The following is a 24,354-nucleotide window of genomic DNA, read 5'->3' as shown; positions in this document are numbered from 1 at the left end:
TTGTACCCCTTGGACTGTAGCCCTCCAGGCTCCTATGTCCACGTGATTTCCCAGTTAAAATACTGGAGTTGGTTGCCATTTCCTTCTCTGGGGATCTTCTGAACCCAGGTATCAAAACCATGTCTCCTGCACTGCAGGCAGATTCTCTACCACTGAGCTACCAGAGAAGACCAAGCACAAAATACATGAGTAAATATATAAAATGAATGTATCAGCAGATAGAAGAATGGTGGGACAGATGTATGCAAGGATGAATGGATGAGTAAATGATACTGCCTAAATTTACTTTAGGGCTTCCCTGGTGGCTCAGATGGTAAAGAATCTTCCTGTAATGCAGGAGACCTGGGTTTGACCCCTGGCTCAGGATGATCTCCTGGAGAAGGGAAAAGCAGCCCACTCCAGCATTCTTCCCTAGAGAATTCCATGGACAGAGGAGCCTGGAGGGTTATAGTCCATGGAGTTGCAAAGAGTCGGACATGACTGAGCAACTAACACACTTAAATTTATGTTGCATCTTGTCAATTCAGAGTTTGATGCAAAATAACAGATGTGTTATCTATTCTCAAAGAGCAAAGATGCTGGTGATTTCTTTCCTTCTTTTTCTTTATGCAGACACCAACTCCTCTTTTAACTTCAATCTTCTAGCCTATAACAAAGAGGATGTGGTGTTGTAATTTGTCTTCTGGAACAGATTTCAAGCAGATAAATATTTAGTCTTCTTGGGACTGTCTGAAAATTTGGAAGATTATAACTATTCCTCTCCAATCTACCCTGAATCATGTCATTCCTTGTCCCCAGAAATGAAAACATCCCTTCTGTTCTCTAAAGACTGAATCTACTCACATAAGAAAAACTCTATTTCCACAGAAGTTCCTTTCAGATTCTGCTCATCAGATTTCTAGTGCCTGTCCATAAGATCCTTTGAGGCATAGTTGTCCTTTGTTACCTACTCACAACCACATGGGGACATGTCAAGCCAGAGGGAGACATAAAAAATACCAACTTTGCCTACATTTTTACATTTCTGATCCCTCACAAAAATTTATAGAAAAAATTATGTCTAATAAAATCAACTATCTTGTTATTCATTCAGCACATTTCTAAATTATGCAGAGTACTTTTTCAAGGTTATTATTTATTGTAGAAATACTAGCAGAAACAAAGTTCCAGCCCAGCAACATATCTCACTTCTTCTACGGCATCTTCAAGCCCTCATGCCTGAAAAGCCTGTCTGCATCTTTGCAGACAATCTGTGCTTTGCTTTTTCCAGTTAACTTGGCATAGCAGTTTTATTAATATATTTGATGGCCAAGGGAAGTCAGTTTTTACTTACCCCTTGAGGAAGTGTAGGGAAAAGGTTAGATTCAGACAGATTGAATTCTGGCTTTGCTACTAACTTTCTGTGTAGCCTAAATCTATTTATTAAAAGTCCCGTAAGCCTTGTTTGCTCATCAGTAACAGGGGCATGATAACAGCTTACTCACAGGATTACATAAGAGTTGATTTCTGTATATAAGGTCTTTCACACAGTGTTTGGCTTATAGTAAACATTCATTTATGGGAGACTCACAAATAACAGTAATACTTTTAAAACATGGGGCTATCGTGAAGTAGAAAATAAAGCATGCATGAATAATTAAGATAAAACATGAGATTGAATTCAAATAAATTCAACTTTGGGAAACATCTCCAGAATACTGAGAATTTATATTCATTCACCTAAATTTAGAGATACTTAAGTAGAAAAGCTTGAAAATAATTGAAATCCATCAACTTTTCAAAGATATGTTTGAGTGACCTGCTTCAGATCACACAGACTGTCAGAACTAGAGCTAGAGCTGGAAATAGAACTCACATGTCCTCAAAAACGGTTGAAAGGCTCTGATACCAAAAACCACCTTCCTGTCACCACCACCTCAACCAGTACAGCCCAGGAAGCAGACATCATTAATCAAATACTTTTGCGGGGGATTACATCAGGGCAAGAGGGAAGGAAAGAAGAAACATACATTGAGTACCAGCATGGTGGCCATGACTAACAAAATGTGGAGAGGTAAGCCAGGCTCAGGGCGGACATATAACGTCCCAGTGAGCACGCAGCTAGTGAGCAGTGAAGCCGGGATTTTAATCCACGGTCAGTGTGTCTCCAGAGTTCTTTCAACTAGGATTTGACTCAATGAAAACTAATTTATTTTACTATCCAACCTGCATGGGTATTATGTTAGGACACGACAGTGAACAACACAGATGCAGTCTTTGCATCCATGAGGCTTAAAGGACACTTCAAAGGTGAGCAAACTGTAATGAGAGGCAGGTAAGGTGAAGTACGTACAGTCTCTGTGAACTATTCATGTAATGCCAACAAGTAAATAGGAGCCTCTGCTCTCTGTCCAGAGTTCATTTACACTCTAGGTTAAACAGGCTCAAACAGGCTGGCCTGGAAATTTCACCACCATTAATCTTCCGCATGATTTCCATCAGAAAATGCATGCTGAATTCTAAGCTGATGTGTGAGCAGCTTTAGGAGCACAACAATACTCAAAGTTAGTACCTGCTTTTTATATGAAGCTGGTTTACAACTGCAGCTGATTTACCTTTCTCATTAGGTTTTGCTGAATACAAAAAATAAAATTAGTGTCAGCATGTATTTCTGGAAAGTAGACTAATTGAAGATGAGGAGATCAATCAAACCACAAAGATTAATTATTGAGTATCTGCTCAGAATTTGGCACTATGCCCAGGCAATGTAGAAATATAGGCAAAACATAAGACTGAATCAGCCCTGTCCATGGAGAGTCTGTAAACCAGATATGGGACATGTTCATAAGAGCACTTCCAGTAGGTGGTAGTCTACGTCAAAATTCTGGGAGACTGGAGTAAATATATGTCTTCGAAATGGGCTGGAGCAGGGTGGAATGGGGGGAGGGGTGGTGTCAGAGATGAAGGCAATTAACTGAGGCTTCCAAATAGTTCTGTTTGGGATATTCAGAGAGTTCATGATGGCAGTGGGAGGACTGAGAACCATAGAGAAAGGCATAGCACAAGTGTGCATCCCAAAATGCATAGACCATTGACTCCCCAGACTAGAGCTGGAGAGTCCTAGGAAACAGGTCTCAGACGTAGTAAATGTAAGAGCATTTTGTTTTAAGCACCTTTGCCTCCCACCCCTATGCCTAGAACAGTGCTTGACAAATAATAGATGTTCATGTTCAAAGAGGTGGAAAGACATAACCTTCATTGCAAAGAGAAATAACAAAAAAAAAGTGCTGGTCCTGCTTCCACACATGCCAGACAGTCCTAATATGACAAGAATAAGCATAACACTGCACACAACTGAGTGCTAAACTCCATGATAAACCAGCAGCAGCCAGCATGCTGTGGGGAAAGTGGCCAAGGTTGGGCACAGAGAATCGAGGATGATTTCTTAACAGGAGGGACACTGGGTTGGGCCTATCAAGGCAAGGTTTGGCTTTCAGATGTCACAACTGAGATACGTAGTGGGGTAAGACAGAAACGAATACATGGGAATCCAGACAAATACATCAGGAAACAACAGGAAGAGATGGGACTGTGATTTGTAGTAAGTAATTCGGCAAGCCAAACAAAACAGATCTGTGAGCTAGCTTCAGGCTGTGAACCACCAGTTGAAGGCCCTCAGGACAAGAAGAAGGAAGAAAAAGAATCCCGAAAGATGGAGGGAACAGGCCAAGGACATACAGAAAGCAAGAAGCAGGAAGGCTCGGTGGAGGAGTCAGACGGGTCTCCCCAGAGCCCAGATGCCGCTGGAAGTGGTAGGAGATGTGGCTGGAGAGAAAAAGCCAAGCTGAGTTTATACTCCTGGTCCAGGAACAGGTAATAAATAGAGAGTGAAAGACAATCGTAGGATGCTATGCTGCTTGGAGAAATTGTGCTGAAATTTAACGCTTTCCCCCCCTAATCTTGGCTGCTAAATCAACTGTGCTTATCTCTAAGACTAATGTTATCTAAAATCACCCTGGGAAAATGTCCATTCTAGAATTCTTGGATTGTTTTCTGGAAATTTCCCTGGTGCAGTCACCGGTAGCTGTCCCCACACTGCCTACGACAGCTGGGACTCTACAGACAGAGCTGTAAATCAAAAGCATCTTCAAAAACAGCACTTTCTTCCTCACTTAACACATTTCACTTAAGGATTTACATTTCTAGCAGTTGAGCAAATCAAAGTTATAGTTCCCTCAGTAACTGTAACCTGGACCAACTATAGTGATATTTTTCTGCTGCTGAGTGGTCTTTTAACTCATGCCTCCCAGCTGTGAACAGGAGATTTAATTCAAGCAATACATAAGAAATGTTTTTTGGAAAACAAGTGGCTGGCCCAGAGAAGGTTTAGTGTAAACGGCTGTTCCTTTCAACTTGTGCTTTTATGCAATTGTTCCCTACAGAGAAATCTTCACAGTATCCTCCACAGTCTTCTGAACAGTTCTAAACAGAAAGGCACCTTCTCTACTCTCGTAAGTTGCCCATTCATGGGTCAAAGCCCACATTTGCCATTGCAGGCAGCTGGTGTTGACTGAAGGCTCCATAAACAGCTAGGACCGAGATGACAGAGTAAAGTGATCAAGGCTCTTACCCAGGAGACAATACTGCAAGAGCGTCAAAAAGCTCATTAATCAAGGCAAATAAAATCTAATGCCGTATTTTTAAAAATTACAAATTAAGGCAGAAAAATACATGATGAACAAAATCTTAAAATACTGTTTTTTTAAAATGTTGCATTGAAATACAGCTTTTCTTGATTACTGAATTTTTGGTGCCCAATTATACTTTGTCCCTAGGCTCAGGCAAATGCATCACTTGCCCAACCCTCATCCAGGCCCTGGGAAGCAGTTGGGAGAGAGCCAAGAGGACATAGTGAATTTAGTTGCAGGTTAAAGTGCTGCACTCAATATGTCAGCAAATTTGGAAAACTCAGCAGTGACCAAAGGACTAGAAAAGGTCAATTTTCTTTCTTTTTTAAAAAAAATTTTTTTTTCATTTATTTTTATTAGTTGGAGGCTAATTACTTTACAATATTGTAGTGGTTTTTGCCAAACATTGACATGATCAGCCATGGGTGTACATGTGTTCCCCATCCTGATCCTCCCACCCACCTCCCTCCCCATCCCATCCCTCTGGGTCTTCCCAGTACACCAGCCCTGAGCACTTGTCTCATGCATCCAACCTGGGCTGGCGATCTGTTCCACACTTGGTAATATACATGTTTCAATGCTATCCTCTCAGATCATCCCACCCTTGCCTTCTCCCACAGAGTCCAAAAGTCTGTTCCATACATCTGTGTCTCTTTTTCTGTCCTGCATATAGGGTTATCATTACCATCTTTTAAAATTCCATATAGATATGCGTTATTATACTGTACTGGTGTTTATCTTTCTGGCTTACTTCACTCTGTATAATGGGCTCCAGTTTCATACATCTCATTAGAACTGATTCAAATGTATTCTTTTTAATGGCTGAGTAATATTCCATTGTGTATATGTACCATAATTTTCTTATCCATTCGTCTGCTGATGGGCATCTAGGTTGCTTCCATGCCCTGGCTATTATAAACAGTGCTGTGATGAACATTGGCGTACGTGTCTCTTTCAGATCTGGTTTCCTCGGTGTGTATGCCCAGGAGTGGGATTGCTGGGTCATATGGCAGTTTCATTTCCAGTTTTTTAAGGAATCTCCACACTGTTCTCCATAGTGGTGGAAAAGGTCAATTTTCATTCCAATCCCAAAGAAGGGCAATGCCAAAGAATGTTCAAACTACAATTGCACTCATTTCACATGCTAGCAAGGTCTTGCTCAAAATCCTTCAAGCTAGGTTTCAACAGTACATGAACTGAGAACTTTCAAATGTACAATTTGGATTTAGAAAAGGCAGAGGAACCAGAGATCAAACTGCCAACATCTGTTGGATCATAGAAAAAGCAAGGGAATTCCAAAAAACATCTATTTCTGCTTCATTGACTATGCTGAAGCCTTTGACTGTGTGGATCACAACAAACTGGTGAATTCTTAAAGAGATGGGACTACCAGACCACCTTATCTGCCTCCTGAGAAAATTGTATGCAAGTTAAGAAGCAACAGTTAGAACCCAGCATGGAACAACGGACTGGTTCCAAATTGGGAAAGAAGTACGTCAAGGCTGTATATTGTTAACCTGCTTATTTAACTTATATGCAGAGTACATCATGTGAAATGCCAGACTGGTTGAGTCACAAGCTGGAATCAAGACTGCCAGGAGAAATAACAACCTCAGATATGCTGATAATACCACTCTAATGGCAGAAAGTGAAGAGGAACTAAAGAGCCTCTTAATAAGGGTGAAAGAGGACAGTGAAAAAGCTGACATGAAACTCAACATTAAAAAAACTAAGATCATGGCAACCATTACCATACCTTCATGGCAAATAGAAAAAGTGGAAGCAGTGACAGATTTTATTTTCTTGGCCTCCAAAATCACTGTGGACCATGACTGTGGCCATGAAATTGAAAGAGGCTTGCTTCTTGGCAAGAAAGCTATGACAAAACCTAGACAGCATATTAAAAAGCAGAGACATCACTTTGCTGACAAAGGACCGTATAGTCAAAGCTGTGATTTTTTTTCAGTAGTTATTCATGTAAGGATGTGAGAGTTGGTCCATAAAGAAGGCTGAGTGCCAAAGAATTGATGCTTTCAAATTGTGGTGCTAGAGAAGACTCTTGAGAGTCCCTTGGACAGTAAGGAGGTTGAACCAGTGAATCCTAAAGGAAATCAACCCTGAATATTCATTGAAAGGACTGTAGCTGAAGTTCTAATACTTTGGTCACCTGATGCAAAGAACCATCTCTTTGGAAAAGACACTGATGCTGGGAAAGATTGATGGCAAAAGGGGAAGGGAGCAACAGAGGATGAGATGGTTGGATGGCATCACTGAATTGACGGACATGAATTTTGAGCAAACTGCAGGAAATAGTGAAGGAGAGAGGAGCCTGGCATGCTGAAGCCCACCGGGTCACAGGTTTGGACATGACTCAGTGACTGAACACCAACAAATTCTTTGTTGGAGGAATACTGAAGAACACCTTGAGAGTTATTTCTAGTTGGTGCTGAGTTCTAATCAACCGTCAACAAAAACTGTCTACTAATTTTCCAGGTGGCTCTCCTGAAAATAAATGACCCAAAGACCATCTAATAAGTTATGCCAAACCATCTACTTGCTAAACTTGCCAAGCAAAGATCAGGTGACATTCAGGTGCCAAGCACTGGCCGAGGAATTACCACACAGATAAGGCTGAAAAACAACCCTGGTGAGTGCTGTCACATGCAAGGTCCTTGTGACCAGGACAGGCTGCAAGACTCCTCCATGTTCCCAGTGCCCACAGCTTCATCCTCGGTTAGTGCACACTGATAAGGCTGAGTCAAGTAATTACCCAGTAATTCACTTTAGGAGGTTCCAATCACCTCCAGACAGATTGGGGCAGTTAACAGAGTGGAATCCTCTAGTAAGGCTAGTCATTTGTCTGTGAGTTTTGTCATTTTGGCTGAAAAAAGCAGAGAAAACCCCTTATGTATCAGCAGCCCTTCACAATGGAACAGGTGTACTTTGGGAAACTGCTCACCCTCAAAATGCATTCTTTGGAGTGAGCAATCCTTCCTGAAACACTTCAAAGTAAGCTTATTAAGAAAAATAATGTTAGGCCTACAGAAAAGTTGCAAAAACAGTAAGGAAAATTCCTACATACCCTTCATCCAGCTTCCCTTAATATTAACATCTTAATGGTAGTGTAATCAGAGTGCAACTATCAACGCACAACATTTGTGTCCGTCCAGTATTATTAACTAATCACCAGTTCAGTTCAGTGGCTCAGTTGTGTCCAACTCTTTGCAACCCTATGAACTGCAGCATACCAGGCCTCCCCAGTAAACTCCTGGAGTTTACCCAAGCTCATGTCCATTGAGTCAGTGATGCTATCCAACCATCTCATCCTCTGTCGTCCCCTTCTCCTCCTGCTTTCAATCTTTCCCAACATCAGGGTCTTTGCAAACAAGTCAGCTCTTCGCATCAGGTGGCCAAAATATTGGTGTTTCAGCTTCAAACATCAGTCCTTCCAATGAACACCCAGGACTGATTTCCTTTGGGATGGACTGGTTGGATCTCCTTGCAGTCCAAGGGACTCTCAAGAGTCTTCTCCAACAGAACAGTTCTATTCTAATTTTGCCAGTTTTCCTTCTAATGTCCATTTTCTGGTTCATGACCTAATTCGGGATCCTACTTTGAATTCAGTTGTCACATTTCCTAAATCCCCAGCAATCTGTGACAGGGCCTTGGTACTTCCTCATCTTTCATGACCTTAAGTTCTGAAGAGCACTCATCTGCTATTTTGTAGAACACCCTCTGCTGGGGCTTGCTGAAAGCTTTCTCATTATCAGACTGAGGCTGTACGTTCCTGACAGGACTCTCAAGGAGAGCAGTGCTGTGTCCTTCCCAGCACAGCTTCTCGGGATGCACAGGGTGACGTGTCCTTCCTGGAGATGCTCCCTTTCACCACCTGGCTAAGGGGGTGCCTGTCAGGTTCCCACACTGTGAACTTACTGTCTTTCCTTGTGTTATTGGTAGGTGGATGCTTTGGGAGGATACTCTGAGACTATACAGATATTCCGTTTCTCATCAGGCTTTTGCCCATCACCTTTAGTATCCATTGGTGGTTCTTGTAACAATGATAACCGAAATGTCTGCCTAATCAATAGAGAGCTTTTTATAATCTTTAAAGACCCAAAGACCCAAAACTACTGAGTTGAAAGGTAGTAACCTCCCCATCAGATGTGCCTTTCCCACAGCCGTGTGGCTTAGAGGTCTGGTTTAGGCATGGCACTCAAGGCTTCATCCCCATCCACTACCCGTGCAGGGGTCTGGGCTCTCACCCTCACTGGCCCACATAGGCCTTCAAAATTCTCCATACTACGAGGAAAGAAGTTATTGCTAACCAGTGAGAATTGCCATGGGAAATGAAACAAATTTCTTTATCTCTGTTCCAGGTTGGGTGTTTAGTTTGTCTTTAAATTGCTACTTCCCTGGTGGCTTAGAGGGTAAAGTGCCTGCCCGCAATGCGGGAGACCTGGGTTCGATTCCTGGGTCGGGAAGATCCCCTGGAGAAGGAAGTGGCAACCCACTCCAGTACCCTTGCCTGGAAAATCCCATGGGCGGAGGAGCCTGGTAGGCTACAGGCCATGGGGTCTCGAAGAGTCGGACATGACTGAGTGACTTCACTTTCACTAAATTGCTACATCCCTGGAGCATTCTTTCATTGGCCAGTCTTATGAGAACCTTTAGACACAGCAGATCCAGGATGGCTGGGGAAAAGAGGAGGTACACAGGCAGCCCCCCTGAACCTGTGAGATTTTCTCATTTCTTTGAATTTACTTGAATTTTCTTTGAAATTTTCTTTGAAATTTCTTTGAATCCCAGACAGTGGTATGCTGGTAAATGTTTATCAATTGTCTCTCCAGAAAGAGAAAAAAAAAAAAGTCTGGATATTAAGCATTTGTCAATTTTCTGGAATGAGTACTTCCTTCATGGTTGATTTCAAGCTATCAATAATGACACTGCTGAACACAGAATTGGGAAGAAATGGGCTGCAGCATAGCATTAAATATTAACATCTGTAATATTAAATATCTGTATGTATTTCTACCGTACAGACACAACAGATGTAAATAACCTCAAGCACATAGATAAGAATAAAGTATGGTAAGATAATTAGGAAGTGATACTCCTGAGCATATATTTATTACCTTTGATTTCAATATCATCTATTAGCTACAGATATTTATATAAAATTTTAATGATGACTGTTATTTAACAAATAGCTCACAAACTTCCTAAAACTTAAACACTTGGTTCTCACAAGCTGGTACAAGCCAGTTCCAGCACACTGTCCCATCAGTGGCTATCATGAGCCCCATAGTTCTGGAATACCCCAACAGAGCCCCTGAGACGCAGGCTGACGCCCCTCTCCAGGACCGCTAGGAGCCCTGGTGAGGGCCAGGCCCCTGTGATGCCTACGAGGGCTCCAAAGCATCTGGCTGCTGCCAGGGCTGCTTGAGGTCTGCCTTCAGTGCTCATGGCATGCCGAGTTCTCCCTAAGCCTGGGACCTATTTGCCATTCTCCCAGGAGATCACTTGGCCCTTAACAGTTCTTTTTTTTTTTTCCCTTAACAGTTCTTAAAAGAATTACAGGGATGTTTCAGAAGCACCCCGGAACAGTGGAAAGAGAATAGGAGGGAAGGGAACTAGTGAAGGAAGAAGTAAAGCGACGTGGATCCAGTAGAGATTATCCACCGAGTACAATGCTACATGCTTTCATAGATGTTCTTGTAATCCTGGCACACCCACCCAGGGACACAGCAACCCTATTTCTACCAGGAGATGACATGACTTCCCAGGGTTCCCCAGATAATGAGAAGCAGAGTGAGCACACGCCCCAGCTCTGCTCACCCCTGTATTTCAGCATGTGGGTAGCACACATGGTTCTTTCTGTTGTTTGTGGGATGGAGGCATGACTGCTAACTCCAAAGCTCGCGCTCTTACCTCCACCAGGGAAACGATGCTCGTAAAGTGTTAAGTGGTAGTGTGTCAGTGAAGCCATGGAAGACACAGTGATGGGTGAAAGTCTGACTCTGGAGTGAGATAGGGTGAGGCCCTGCTGGCTCTGCCTTTTACTAACCCTCTGACCTTAGTCAGGAATGTCACCAAGCTTCCCACTCTACGCCAGAAGAATGGGGATAATAAAACTGATCTTGCCATGTGGTGGCCAGAAACAGAACAACCGTGATGTATGAGAAAGCACTTTGCAGGTTGAAGGGTACCCAGAAAGAAAGCGTCCCACATGTCACTGTCCGTGACACCGCCATGCCATTCCACTGGCCTAGGAAGAGGACATTTAACAGCACAGATGCACAGGAAGAGCAGTAGGTAAATAAAAAGTGGCCTTAGACACAGCAGAAGTATAGGATTCTCATCTATTTCAACTTTAAGTTTAGAGCTTAATTGGCTGTTCTGTTTGGAATGCCTCACAGACAAAAGAATTTCAGCAACTCTTGTCTTCCTGCCTTTCATGTGATATATGAGGGAGCAGATAGGTTAGAAGAAAACCCCACTGCTTTTGCAGGGTGGTACTGATCCTGGGCACTAATTGATAATGCAGAGAGGCAGCATCAGCCTCTCTTCAAGCCTGCATCAGGCAGGCTGCCTGGGATTCACAGGAGCCCAGAATTCCAGAGGAAGACAGCCAAGCACAGCGGGGCAGGGCCTGCTTCCATCACACATGGAAGGTCCAGGCTGCATGAGGCCAAGAACACCCTGGACAGACAACTCGCTGTGCCCGCCTCAGGCACCCCGCCCAGGGGACCGTAACAGGACTGAAGATGCCAATGTCCTCTGGCAGTCAATGTCAGCTCCTCTGCAAAGAAGGGACGTGCGGGTGAGTGGATGTGCTTGTGTGTTTTAAAATACATGCACCGAAATTCACACATGTGTATTCAACATAGTAGCTGAATCACCCAAATTCGCACATGTGTATTCAACACAGTAGCCAAATCGCCTGAAGCAGGTAGGGAAGGTAGGGGAGTGGAAGCAAGAGATAAGGGCAAAGGTAATCAACACACCAGACATGAAACCAGAGAGGGCCTTGCAAAGACTGATGAGGAAAATGTGTCATAAACTGTGTGATTAATCAACCTCTGCACTTGATATCCAAAGGGAAAGTTGCTCTATCGTGTCTGACTTTTTGTGACCCCATGGACTATACATCCATGGGATTCTCCAGGCAAAAATACTGGAGTGGGTAGCCTTTCCCTTCTCCAAGGGATCTTCCCAACCCAGATATCAAACCCAGGTCCCCTGCATTGCAGGCAGATTCTTTACGAGCTGAGCTATCAGAGAAGCCCAAGAATACTGGAATGGGTCGCCTATCCCTTCTCCAGTGGATCTTCCTGACCCAGGAGTCAAACCAGGGTATTTTGCATTACAGGCAGATTCCTACCTAGCTAAGCTACCAACAAAGACAAAAAGAGGAAGGAGCATACCCTCTCAGCACTCAGAGTGGAAGACCCGATGGAGAAGTCAGGCTCTGCCCCTGATGTGGACAAGTCATATTCATTCATTTCTCCATTCCTTTAACAGATAGCCAGGCTTCACACAGAATGTGCAAGGGGAAGGGGAGGGCTACACGGGAGGGCAGGGCACTCCCAGTTACAAGACAGATGGGTCCACAGAGGATGATAACCCTGGCATGAGCTCTATGGACCACAAGAGAGGGCTGTGGAGGAGGGCTACAGAAACTTTCCCAGGGAAAGTGACATTTCATCTGACTTCTGAACATGAGGTAGGATTTAGCTAGGCAAAGAGAGGAGGCAGTGCATTCTGACAATGCAGACGGCACACGCAGCAGCCTAGCAGAGAGAGTGTGTGGGCACTTGCGGGACTGAAAGAATTTTAGCAGAGAGGAGGCTGGAGAGGAAAAGTGGAATTGGCAAGAGGCAAGGCAGGAAGTGTAAGCTCTGTGAGGCCGAGGGAGTGAGGCTTGCTCCCTGAACTTTGGTGCTCAGAGCCGGGCAGGAGACAGAGCAGAAAGCAGAGCACAGAGTAATTAGTGCTGTCATGTCAGCCTGAACACACGGTCGTGAACACGCAGAAGGACGTCCTCAAACCCGCCTCAGGATGAGGGGGAGTAGAGAGGACACGAAAGTGAGACTGCAGACAGGAATTATTACCTGAGCTGAACCTAAAAGGAGTTTGGGATTTTACTTACGTAAAAGGAACAGGAATAGGAAAGGACATTTCAAGCATGAGCAAAACCCCTCTCTACCAGTGTCTCAGTTGATGAATAAAGATAGCATAAACCCCAAACCAATCATGACTATCAGAGGGCCTTCGTGAAACTCCTCAGGTTTAGTCAATGGGCTCAAAAGGCTTTGCGTTTGTTTTCAAGCTGATTCTGCAGGTTTTCTGCCTACATGATGCAGATACACCCAACACAATCCCCTCTTCAGAGTCAGGAGTCATCTTTACCCACTTGGTGATCGCTATGCAGGGTACATGACGACTCTCCAGTCTGTCACAGACATGAAACATAAAAATGAAAAACCTGATTTAAGTGGGGCGGGGGGCGGGGAGCCAACTCCTCCCAGGTCTGGCACAAGATTGAATTTTATGAGTTACTTGGCAGCTGGCAAAGCATAGAACGAAGCCAGTTTGAAACCATCTTTCAAAGTAACCTAAGTCGACAACTAAACTTGCTCAGGTGAGGGGAAGGAAAGGAGTTAATATGGGACTTAAGGCAGAAATCAGGCCTTTCCTCATTCACCTGAGCCTGTCCCTCTCCTGTGTTAAAGTGCAACTCAAGCAAGCTGAGTGAGGGAACGTAACAGGATCATTAGGAAATATCAAGGGGCTTCCACGGTGGTCTATCTGCCTGCCAACGTCGGAAACTCGGGTTTGATCCCTGGCCTGGGAAGATGCCACATGCCACAGGACAGCTAAGCTCATGCGCCACAACTGCTGAGTCTGTGCACCCTAGAGCCTGTGCTCTGCAAAGGAGGGGGCGCTGCAATGACGCGTGTGCGCATTCATGTAAGAGTAAAACAGGCTCGCCACAGCTACAGAAAGCCTGCACGCAATGAAGACCCGGCGCAGTGTCACACACACATAACAGTCACACACACACACATAACAGTCACACACACACACACACACACATAACAGTCACACACACACACACACACACATACACACACACACAACAGTCACACACACACATAACAGTCACACACACACACACACAACAGTCACACACACACACAACAGTCACACACACACATAACAGTCACACACACACACACACACACACAACAGCCACACACACACAACAGCCACACACACACAACAGCCACACACACAACAGTCACACACACACACATAACAGTCACACACACACACACAACAGCCACACACACACAACAGCCACACACACACAACAGTCACACACACAACAGTCACACACACACAACAGTCACACACACAACAGTCACACACACACATAACAGTCACACACACACACACACACACATACACACACACACAACAGTCACACACACACATAACAGTCACACACACACACACACAACAGTCACACACACACACAACAGTCACACACACACATAACAGTCACACACACACACACACACACAACAGCCACACACACACAACAGCCACACACACACAACAGCCACACACACAACAGTCACACACACACACATAACAGTCACACACACACACACAACAGCCACACACACACAACAGCCACACACACACACAACAGTCACACACACAACAGTCACACACACACATAACAGTCACACACACACAAACAGTCACACACACACACAACAGCCACACACACACACATAACAGTCACACACACACACAACAGCCACACACACACACACATAACAGTCACACACACATACACACACACATAACAGTCACACACACATACACACATAACAGTCACAGACACACACAACAGTCACAGACACACACATAACAGTCACACACACACATACACACACATACACATAACAGACACACACACACATAACAGTCACACACACACATACACACACACATAACAGTCACACACACACACATAACAGTCACACACACACACACACACATATATATATATCAAGACCTAAGCTTAGGCAGACAAACCTTCCTGAATCATAAGCCACCCAGGGTTACAGTGAAGAAGGCAGCAATAGGAACACATAGCTTCCTCATGCCAGGCCCACTCTGCTGGGCTGTAATTGCACAAATAATGACAACCTATTGAAGACAAGCATTCTTTCCCATTCCTCAAACACACAAGGTCCCCCAAAAAGGAAATTCGGCAACCTGCACTGTATTACTAAATTTCCACACGTGGCTCTGCCCCTTGGCAATGGTTCAGAAGGTAGGTATAGCCCATGTTTGAGCTGGAGAGACAGGCTAGTCCATGGTGCCAAGAAAAAGTCAGTCTAAAAATAGATGGCTATGTTGTTACCAACACAGAGGATCCAAGCAACCAGAAGAAAAATCCAGGCATTTACCCTAGGAGTCTTTCTCATTTTTTTCTTCCAAATTTCCAATTTTGAGAAGTTGGTGCCTGAAGAAACCAAAAGCACGTCTGATGGTTTGGATTTTCAAAGTCAGATCTTCATACAGGCCATGTCCCCACTACCACATAAAAATGAGTTGATGAGCACAAATGAATGTGTTTGAAGACTTTGCCATTTTACGGTTTATTAAATGCCATATTGGAAGAGGAGATGGTTTATAGACTGGAAAGGGCTCTTCAATTAAGAAGCTAAAGAACTGACGATGAGCCCAACTGTTCTTCCATTTCTGGTGAATAGTGAAGATTAAAAAAAATTAGGTCATATTAGAGCAGTGGTTCTTACAGTGTAGTCCTTGGGCCAGCAGTATCCATATCACCTGGGCATTTGTTAGAAAAATAAATAATCAGGCCTTGAAGCTGGAGGTGGATGCCTCCCACCCCCACCAAGTGAGCAACTGGAGTCCACTCCCTGCAGACACAGACTCCAAAATATCAACAGCCGGACAATCAAGGCAGGGGAGGGCAGCCAGGTTAGACCCCTGGGTCAGGATGGTCCCCTGGAGAAGGAAATGGCAACCCACTCCAGTATTCTTGCCTGGGAAATTCCGTGGACAGAGGAGACTAGTGGCCTGGAGGACTACAGTCCATGGGGTCAAAAAGCATTGGACACAACTGAACAACTGAACAACAACAACAACAGGACAACAACAATCAAGAGATGAGGCTGGGCCCTGCCCAGATAAGAGAACTCATATTTCTCATTCTCAAAGTCAAGGAGACCTTCCCAGCTAGAAAGTTCCTTGGAGGTCAAAAAAAGCAGTGATGCTAAGCTACCATGATGCTAAGCTACCAAGAGGCCTCTTCACTGGAATCCATCTCGGCTGAAAGATGCATGCACGCGCGCGCGCACACACACATACACACACACGAGAGGACCCTGAGACGGACCAAATAAGGACTCAGAATCAGGCAAATCAAAATGATTGACCAAAGGAAACCTGGAAGAAATGCCCCATGTTAGTGATTTTAAATACCACAAGGGAGTGACTCTCTCCATGGGTCTGCCTGCATCTATCCACATGGACTATACTCCTTCCTCCTAATAAACACTTTACTTGTTTCACTACTTTCTGTCTTTGTGGGAATTCTTTTCTGCAAAGCCAAAGGACCAGGGCCTTATTACTGGCCACTGGCCTAGTGGCTAGGATTCAGTATTCTCACTGCCATGGACCAACCTCACCCTCTGGCTGAGAACCAAAACCTGCTTCAAGCTGCTGCAGGCTGGGGTGACCCGAGATCAGCCCCATCCTCCAAACCTAATGATCCCCTCCAGGTCACTGGGATGTACACTCATGTCTAAGACCTTTTGCACTAAGGCTGTGGTCCTCCACCCTGGCTGCCCATTATCATCACCCCATGAGCATGTTATTGCGATGCTCTGGCCAACGCCAGTCAATCAAAGCACAACAGCTAGGAGTGGCACCTAGGCACAACTACTTTTAAAGCTTCTCCTGTCATGTAACGGTAACCAGAGTTGAGAGCTTCCATGTTCTAGAATAAGAGAGATTTACATTAGGTACTTTGGGACTTCTGACTTTTGGTTTAACTCAAACTAATAATGGTTACTGAATGGATCTTCTTCATGGAAGAAAACGTTTTTGAGAAGAGGAAGGAGAGATTCCTATCTTCATGAGCTGGAGATGTTAGATGTGAAGCTCACACACTGTGCCAACATTGTACCTAACCCAATGGTAGCAATACTATTTACCCTCTCACCAGCAAAGACAGCTGCTCATCCTGGGAAAGAGGTGGGTGAGTCCCGTGTTCAGAAGCCATTACCAAGCCAACATACTCAGAGGCACTGGCGAGTGACCCTACATCTCCCACACACCTCAAGTCCAGCTGCCACAAGCCCCAAGGGGGCCCGGGGCCTCCCACTCACTTGCTGGCTCTGAGGTCCCAAGTACTTGGGGTGTGTGAGGGAGCAGCCTCTTCTCACCAGTGTCTGGTGTTACCCAATGTACAAAATGAGGACAACCTGTCAGGATAGGATTCTAGGGGCCCACTCCCCTGGGACAGGCAGGGCCTAGCATTGCTGCTTAACAACTGATTTGTGAACTGGGGCCACCCCTTTACCAAATCAGGAAATTGACAGAACACATGATAAGTGTATGCTCAAACCAGGGTACACTAGCATAAGCCCAAGTAGCTAGAATTTTTCCCTGTGAAAAGGGACTTGAGCACTACTATATGAGAAACATTGGAAACTTTTTTTCAACAGGAAGAAGCCATATTCTTTGGGAAATTTCTGGAGATATAGTGGGCCAATCGTTATGTTTTTTTACATTGTGAGAGTAAGAGCAAACATTCCCTAAATTTTTTTTAAAGATCAAATAGCAAAGACTGGAACCAGTTCAACAGCTGGCTAGAGAACATGCTGATGGAAACAACACCGTCATCATAACGTTCTCACAGAGTGAATTGTAGGTACCCAAGCTTTGGGGCATTATACTCACTCTCCCCACAAAAAAGACAGGATAGGAAAATACAAGAGGGAAAAGACCATGCTTTTCTATCCTCAGTGTCTATAATTATGCAGACTTTGGAGTCTGACAACCTGGGTTTGAATTTTCAGCCTTCTATTTATTTGCTGTGTGGCCTTGAACTTTAAGTCTGTGAATTTCAGGTTTTCATTTGTAAACTGAGAGTGATAATCTTTAGCAGTGATCAATGTGTGAAAAAAAAAGGCTTGGACTGCTTTTAGCAAGTGTTTACAGAACAGCAAATAAAGTAGCAATGGTGATCATTATTTAATTATTCACTTTTGAATAGTGAAATTGAAGCTTTCCTTCTCTTGAGAAGGCTTCCTTGACAAAAATGTTTACACACACACACACACACACCTCTGTGTAGTTCCAGTTCCTAGGATGTATCTAGATTTTAGTCTTTGTATATATTGTCACTTTTTCTTTATATATTTATAAGTATTTTCTTAGGAAAAAAGACATGTCTTTGTGTGCCAAATGCATACATATCTAGTACATACCTTGTACATACCTAGTACATCATATGTACAAATGAATGAATGAATGAAGCTAGCTACATATCTCATTTATCTAGAAATGAGACAAGAGAAAACAACCAGGATGGTAAAAGTGGAAAAGACAAGACAGAAGAGAGACATACTAGGAAATTGATAATAATGGTTGACTATTGGATATGAGCAGGAAAAAATATTGTTTTGCAGTTTTCTAATATAGTCAATCATCTAGAAAGCCCTTCTCAGTGAATTTGAAGGGAGGAGAGGGGATGGTCACACAAATACTTAGGGAAGATTTACTGGTTGTTTGGGTCTACCTAGTGCTCTGAAAGCAGCCCATCTAGGGACAGATACTCCTGGACATTATTCAAGGTTGAAGTAAGGTTGCAAACAAACTTGAGTCAAACCAAGAATATTTATCTCCATCTTCAAGTCTCAAGAATTCTAGTCCCATGTTTAATCACTGCTTCCCAGTCTTTACTGTTACCACCACTCCATCTTCCTCATTGTCTTCTGCAGACTCTGCCCTTTGGAAGCCCTCTAGTTACTCCCACCAAGACTTTCCTTTTGGGCTCAAGCTTGCCTAGTCTCTGAATGATGTCAACCAGTATACACTGGCTTCACTGCCACGGCCATCTCCCTAGCACCATCTTACTCCTCAGCCTACCTCTAGAGTCTAGGCCTGAGCAGTCTGTTCATCCAGAAAGAGTCTTAACCATCTCACCACTGTGGGAGGTAAATGAAGAGGGAAAACCAAAGAAAATCAGCCCAGAAAGCAGGTAAGTGAGTTTTCTCACTTGTAGGCATAGAAAAATTTCCTCATTTCCATCCCTACAAGTCAGGGTTTTAATAAATGAACAATTCATCTAAAAAGTCTGCAATATGTCCATACCCACACCCTAAGAAAGCCTATCCAAAAAGAAATATGGTGACAAAATGCTACACGCTTAGCTCTAGTCCCCAAGCCGTCTTTAACAGATGGGAAGTTAGTCACTGGAAAAATAAGCCCGCTGAGCAAGCCATTGACTTTTATCTTTAGACTTCAACTGCTATTCATCAGCATCAATATTTTAGAACTTAATCAACTGAGCGCTAGTCTGAGTTCAAGACGTCTACATCATCATGAAGACTCACTGCGTCCTGACAGCTGAGGACCTCCAAAATGCTGTTGAGTAATTCGACACAGTACTTCTTCTCCTGGACCTGGTGTTGCATATCATCCTTCTGCTCCAGTAGCTCCTTCAGTTCCTTGGTGATGACAGGAAGCAGAATGTCCCGGCATTCTGGAACGAAGGCGGTTCAGAGGCATGTGAGCGCCCTTGTTTGTTTTAATTGCTTTTCTTTCTTTTCTAGATAATGTTTCATTACATAAACAATTCATGAATACATTCTTCCTATAAAAATGTAAATGTTAGAAATTAGGTTACTATTTTCTTAGAAAATTATTCACAATTCTGGCCTTCTCCCAACTCCCACTCTCAAGAGACAACCAACCAGTTATTGTATTCTATACATATGTATGTGTATATACATATAAAAATGTATGTGTGTATATGTGAGTGTATACTGGTATAAAATATGTAGCATCTTTTTGATTTGGCTTTTTATTTAAGTAAAACATATCACACTATGATGATAATCCTTCAAGGTCATTTTTTTATGTTTTATCAGTATAAAAAGCAGAGCATCATTTTTATTTCCTTTTTATAAAAGAGGACTATACTGTATGTATTGTTCTGTACTTTGATATTGTTTTAGTCACCAACAGGTTTTGGAGCTCTTTCTATGTTATTATATAGGGATCAACATTAAGTTTTTGCAGCTGTTTTACAGTATGGATATATTTGTTTAGTATGAATACATTTGTTCATTTGTCATACCCTTATTGATAGACATTTTTCACTAGCATAAATAGTAAAAAAAAAAAAAAAAAAAGAACTACCTCCCACTTCATTACGCACCATGGTTTTCATTTTAAATAAATTAAAACCTTTGCAAAGAAGGGTAATTCTCTTGGCACTGCTGTCTCAGGAAATATCTGGAAGGCTCTGAAATCCTATGCAGCTTTCTTTCTATATTTCTCTTAAAACCAGCAAACCTTGAGGGAACTGAAAAATTCAGAAAATTTCAAGTCATCCCCACCTAGATGCTTCTAGCACTGAAATGTGAATCATAAGCACTGATTTTATTTTAATTCAATACAGCAAATAAACAGTTGAACATCTCTGATGTGGAAGGCACTGTATTTCTGGATGTACAGAGATAATATATGGTTCTCACCCATTAGATACTTAAAACCTGACAGAAGGAGTCAGCAACAATACAAAGAGCAAAGGCAGAAGGCAGAATAAGGTAAAGGCAGGAAGAAGGAGACACCATCTCTTGTTCTGTCAGCCCCGGATCCACACCTTCTCCTGGCATAGCATCCTAGTCTCACCCTGGGAGCCAATCTGCAATGGAATATGATCCGAGAGACATTGTCACAAGGCTCCCTGCCTTCCTCTGGACAAGGGTCAGGCTCAGGTCAGTTCAGTTCAGTCGCTCAGTCATGTCTGACTCTTTGTGACCCCATGGACTACAGCACATCAGGTCTCCCTCTCCATCACCAACTCTCAGAGTACACTCAAAGTCATGTCCATCAAGTTGGTGATGACACCCAACCATCTCATCCTCTGTCGTTCCCTTCTCTTCCCACCTTTAATCTTTCCTAGTATCAGGGTCTTTTCCAATGAGTCAGTTCTTTGCATCAGGTGGCCAAAGAATTGTAGTTTCAGCTTCAACATCAGTCCTTCCAGTGAATATTCAGGACTGATTTCCTTTAGGATTGACTGATTGGATCTCCTTGCAGTTCAAGGGACTCTTGAGAGTCTTCCCCAACACCACAGTTCAAAACCATCAATTCTTTGGTGCTCGGCTTTCTTCATAGTCCAACTCTCACATCCATCCATGACCACTGGAAAAACCATAGCTTTGACTAGATGGACCTTTGTCAGCAAAGTAATGTCTCTGCTTTTTAATATGCTGTCTAGGTTGGTCATAGCTTTTCTCCCAAGGAGCAAGGGACCCTATTTAGGATATCCCCTTGATTTGAACCTCAAGGAAATTGTAAAAACAGTAACTGCTGACCCTGCTAACATGCTGAGTGCCTACAATGTGCCAGGTGTATTTTAAGAGTCTTGCATGAACTAACTCCATTAATGTTCCCAAAGCCTATAGGAGGCATATAGACACTGTCATTTCTCCCCTTGTGCTGATGAGGAAACAGAGGGACATGCCCCTGGCTGCACAGATAGTAGGTGGTGACTCCCGTCTGACTGCAGAGCCTGTGCTCTTAGCCACTAGACAGAGGTGCTCACCTGTCTGCACAGAAGCGTCCCAGGAAGGCTGCCCACTGGCAGCTGCTGCCTCCTCTCCCAGGGCTACTCTGAGTCTCCCCTCTCTGAAGACTGGTTCCCCAGCTTTTCCTCTTATTCTTGGACTACTCCTTATTATCTAAATGCACTAATTTTTACTTAAATTTACTAGAATAGGTTTATGTTGCTCACAGCCAAAGATTTCAACTGGCAGAGTTATCAAATGCCATGAGGGCTTCAGAAGAGAGAAATAATCTATGGCTGGAAGGTGCATAGAAGCTTCATGGGCTCTAACAGAATCATATCCCTTCTCTCAGAGCACCAAACTCAGTTTGTAATTAAGTTCTAACCAGTGTAATTAATTAGTGCCCATTCATCCAACCAAAGTGTAAGCTTCGTGACAGCCAAATTAAATCTCCAGTGTCCAACACAGTATCTGGATCATAGTAGCTATTCAGTAAATCTTGGTGGAATGAATGAAAGAGGTGTCTTTTGAGATGGTCACTGGTGAGTAAATAATATTGCCTTTGGAGGAGTGGAGATTTAAAAACAGAGAGTGATTTAGGCTACATGGACCAAGATATGGTACTATATACAATGGAATATTACTCAAACATATAAAAGAAGAAAATGGTGCCATGTGTGGCAACATGGATGCAACTAGAGATTATCATACTAACTGAAGTAAGTCAGACAGAGAAAGGCAAATACCAAATGACATCACTTACAAGAGGAATCCAAAATATGGCACAAATGAACACATCCACAAAACACAGACAGAGAGAACAGACTTGAGGCTGTGTCGCAGATGTGTTGAATAAACTCCTATATGTAGGACAGACAAACAACAAAGTTCTACTATAAAGCACAAGGAGCTATGCTTGATATCCTGTGATGACCCACAATAGAAACGAATATTAAAGAGAATGTGTGTGTAACTGAGTCACTGTGCTGCACAGCAGAGGCTGGCACGACATTGTGAATCAGCTACACGTCAATAAAAATTGTAAAAATAAATAACAGAGTCCACGGACCTGGGTAAGTAGAATAGTCTCTTGGAGGTGGAATAATAGGAGATGATACTGAAAAGGAAAATTCTTAAATTCAATGGTAGGCATAAAGTTATAGTGTGTGTTAGTCACTCAGTTGTGTCCGACTTTAACGACCCCATAGACTATGGCTCGCCAGGCTCCTCTGTCCATGGAATTCTACAGGCAAGAATACTGGAGTGGGTAGCCATTCCCTTCTCCAGGGGATCTTCTGGACCCAGGGATGAAGCCCAGTACTCCTGCAATACAGGCCAATTCTTTACCATCTGAGCCACCAGGGAAGCTCTAGAATAATAGAAGATAATATTGAAAAAGAAAATTCTTAAATTCAGTGGTAGGCATAAGGTTATAACTCTACTGAAAAAGAAAATTATAGGCAACAAAATTTTGATTCAGCTTTATTCAGTACTATAGATGTAATCAAAGGTTACAAGTTAATGGTATTTTATTTGGACTTAAGAAATGGTTGACCTAAGGACTTTTGAGAATACAAGGTGTTGAGTTAGCCATTATCCTTTGTTTAGAGAGATAAGAAAAAAGACTGCATTACATCTACATACTAATTACCATAAAATTTAAGTTAAATCTTTGCTTATTCCATATCTTGTCACCATAAAGTTGAAATTTTGTCCAAGTCTCTTTATTAAAATGGCTAAAGAAATTTCCTGCAACATTTATTTAACAATTTGTTTTAAAAGTTACCTTCTAAAAGACGTTAACTTGTAACTTTGAAACTTTTTGTTTGTTGCAGGAAATTGTATTTGTAAGAATGCTTGTTATATTGGGACTTTCCTGGTGGTCCAGTGGTTAAGAATCTGCACTACCAAAGCAGGGGTACAGATTTCATCCCTGGTTAAGGAACTAAGATTCCATATGTCATGAGGCACAGCCAATAAGTACATAATAAAGGACCACAGAAATGGTGTATCACTGATCCAAGATGTCATTTACCTAGTGTTTGAATGCAGACCAAAACCTAATTGGCATTATAAGCAACAAGAATCAAAGAGTAACCTTTCCTCGCTATCAATACCCAGAGAAATCTTCTTTAAAATAGAAATCTTTAAAAATAAAAGAACGATGCTATAGGTAAAACTGAGTTCATTTGAAGTTGCAAACTCTTTGTCTTTGGGAGAGGGGCCTCACCAACTTCATGAAAATTAACTTCCTTCACTGATGATGTCATAATTAAACCCCACCAGAAGACATGTTCTTTATTAAATGAGGTAAGGATTATAAAGTCTTCCTTTTTGAAAAGCTAATTTTGCTTGTAAAATAAAAAGAGATTGCAATAAAGGAAATCTAAAACAACAAAAATCTTGTTCTTCCACAGTCCTCTGGGCAAAGGGAGTCATAACTATATATATATATTTTTAATAACTATATTTTTTTAAGATGACTCATGTCACTGTGGGCTTCCAGGTGGCACTAGTGGTAAAGAACCTACCTGCCCATGCAGGAGAAATAAGAGACGAAGGTTTGATCCCTGGATCAGGAAGATCCCCTGCACGAGGGCATGGCAGCCCACTCCAGTACTCCTGCCTGGAGAATCCAATCGACAGAGGAGCCTGGAAGGCTACAGTCCATGGTGTCACAGAAAGTCAGACCCGACTGAAGCAGCTTAGAACACACACATTCCACAGTGTGTGGAACAGCTAGAGGCAAAAAAGGCCAAAGAGCAGAGACCAGAGAATACGCTACTGCAGTAGGCCAAGTGATGGCAAGTGAGAATGAAACTGCCTGATTCTAT

General features: G+C 43.0%; 1 protein-coding gene across 1 annotated transcript in view; it reads right to left on the bottom strand.

Annotated features, from left to right (window-relative positions):
- DOCK2 (dedicator of cytokinesis 2) overlaps window positions 1-24,354 on the bottom strand; it is a 459,408-nt gene that overhangs the window by 268,333 nt on the left and 166,721 nt on the right. The window contains exon 26 of the mRNA XM_061129423.1: window positions 19,337-19,485. Within this exon, the coding sequence (XP_060985406.1) occupies window positions 19,337-19,485 (149 nt within the window). The remainder of the gene's footprint in view (window positions 1-19,336; window positions 19,486-24,354) is intronic.

Source organism: Dama dama, chromosome 25 (genome assembly GCF_033118175.1).
Source record: "Dama dama isolate Ldn47 chromosome 25, ASM3311817v1, whole genome shotgun sequence".
NCBI classification, from domain to species: Eukaryota; Metazoa; Chordata; class Mammalia; order Artiodactyla; family Cervidae; genus Dama; species Dama dama.
This window is presented reverse-complemented; position numbering and strand designations above follow the sequence as displayed.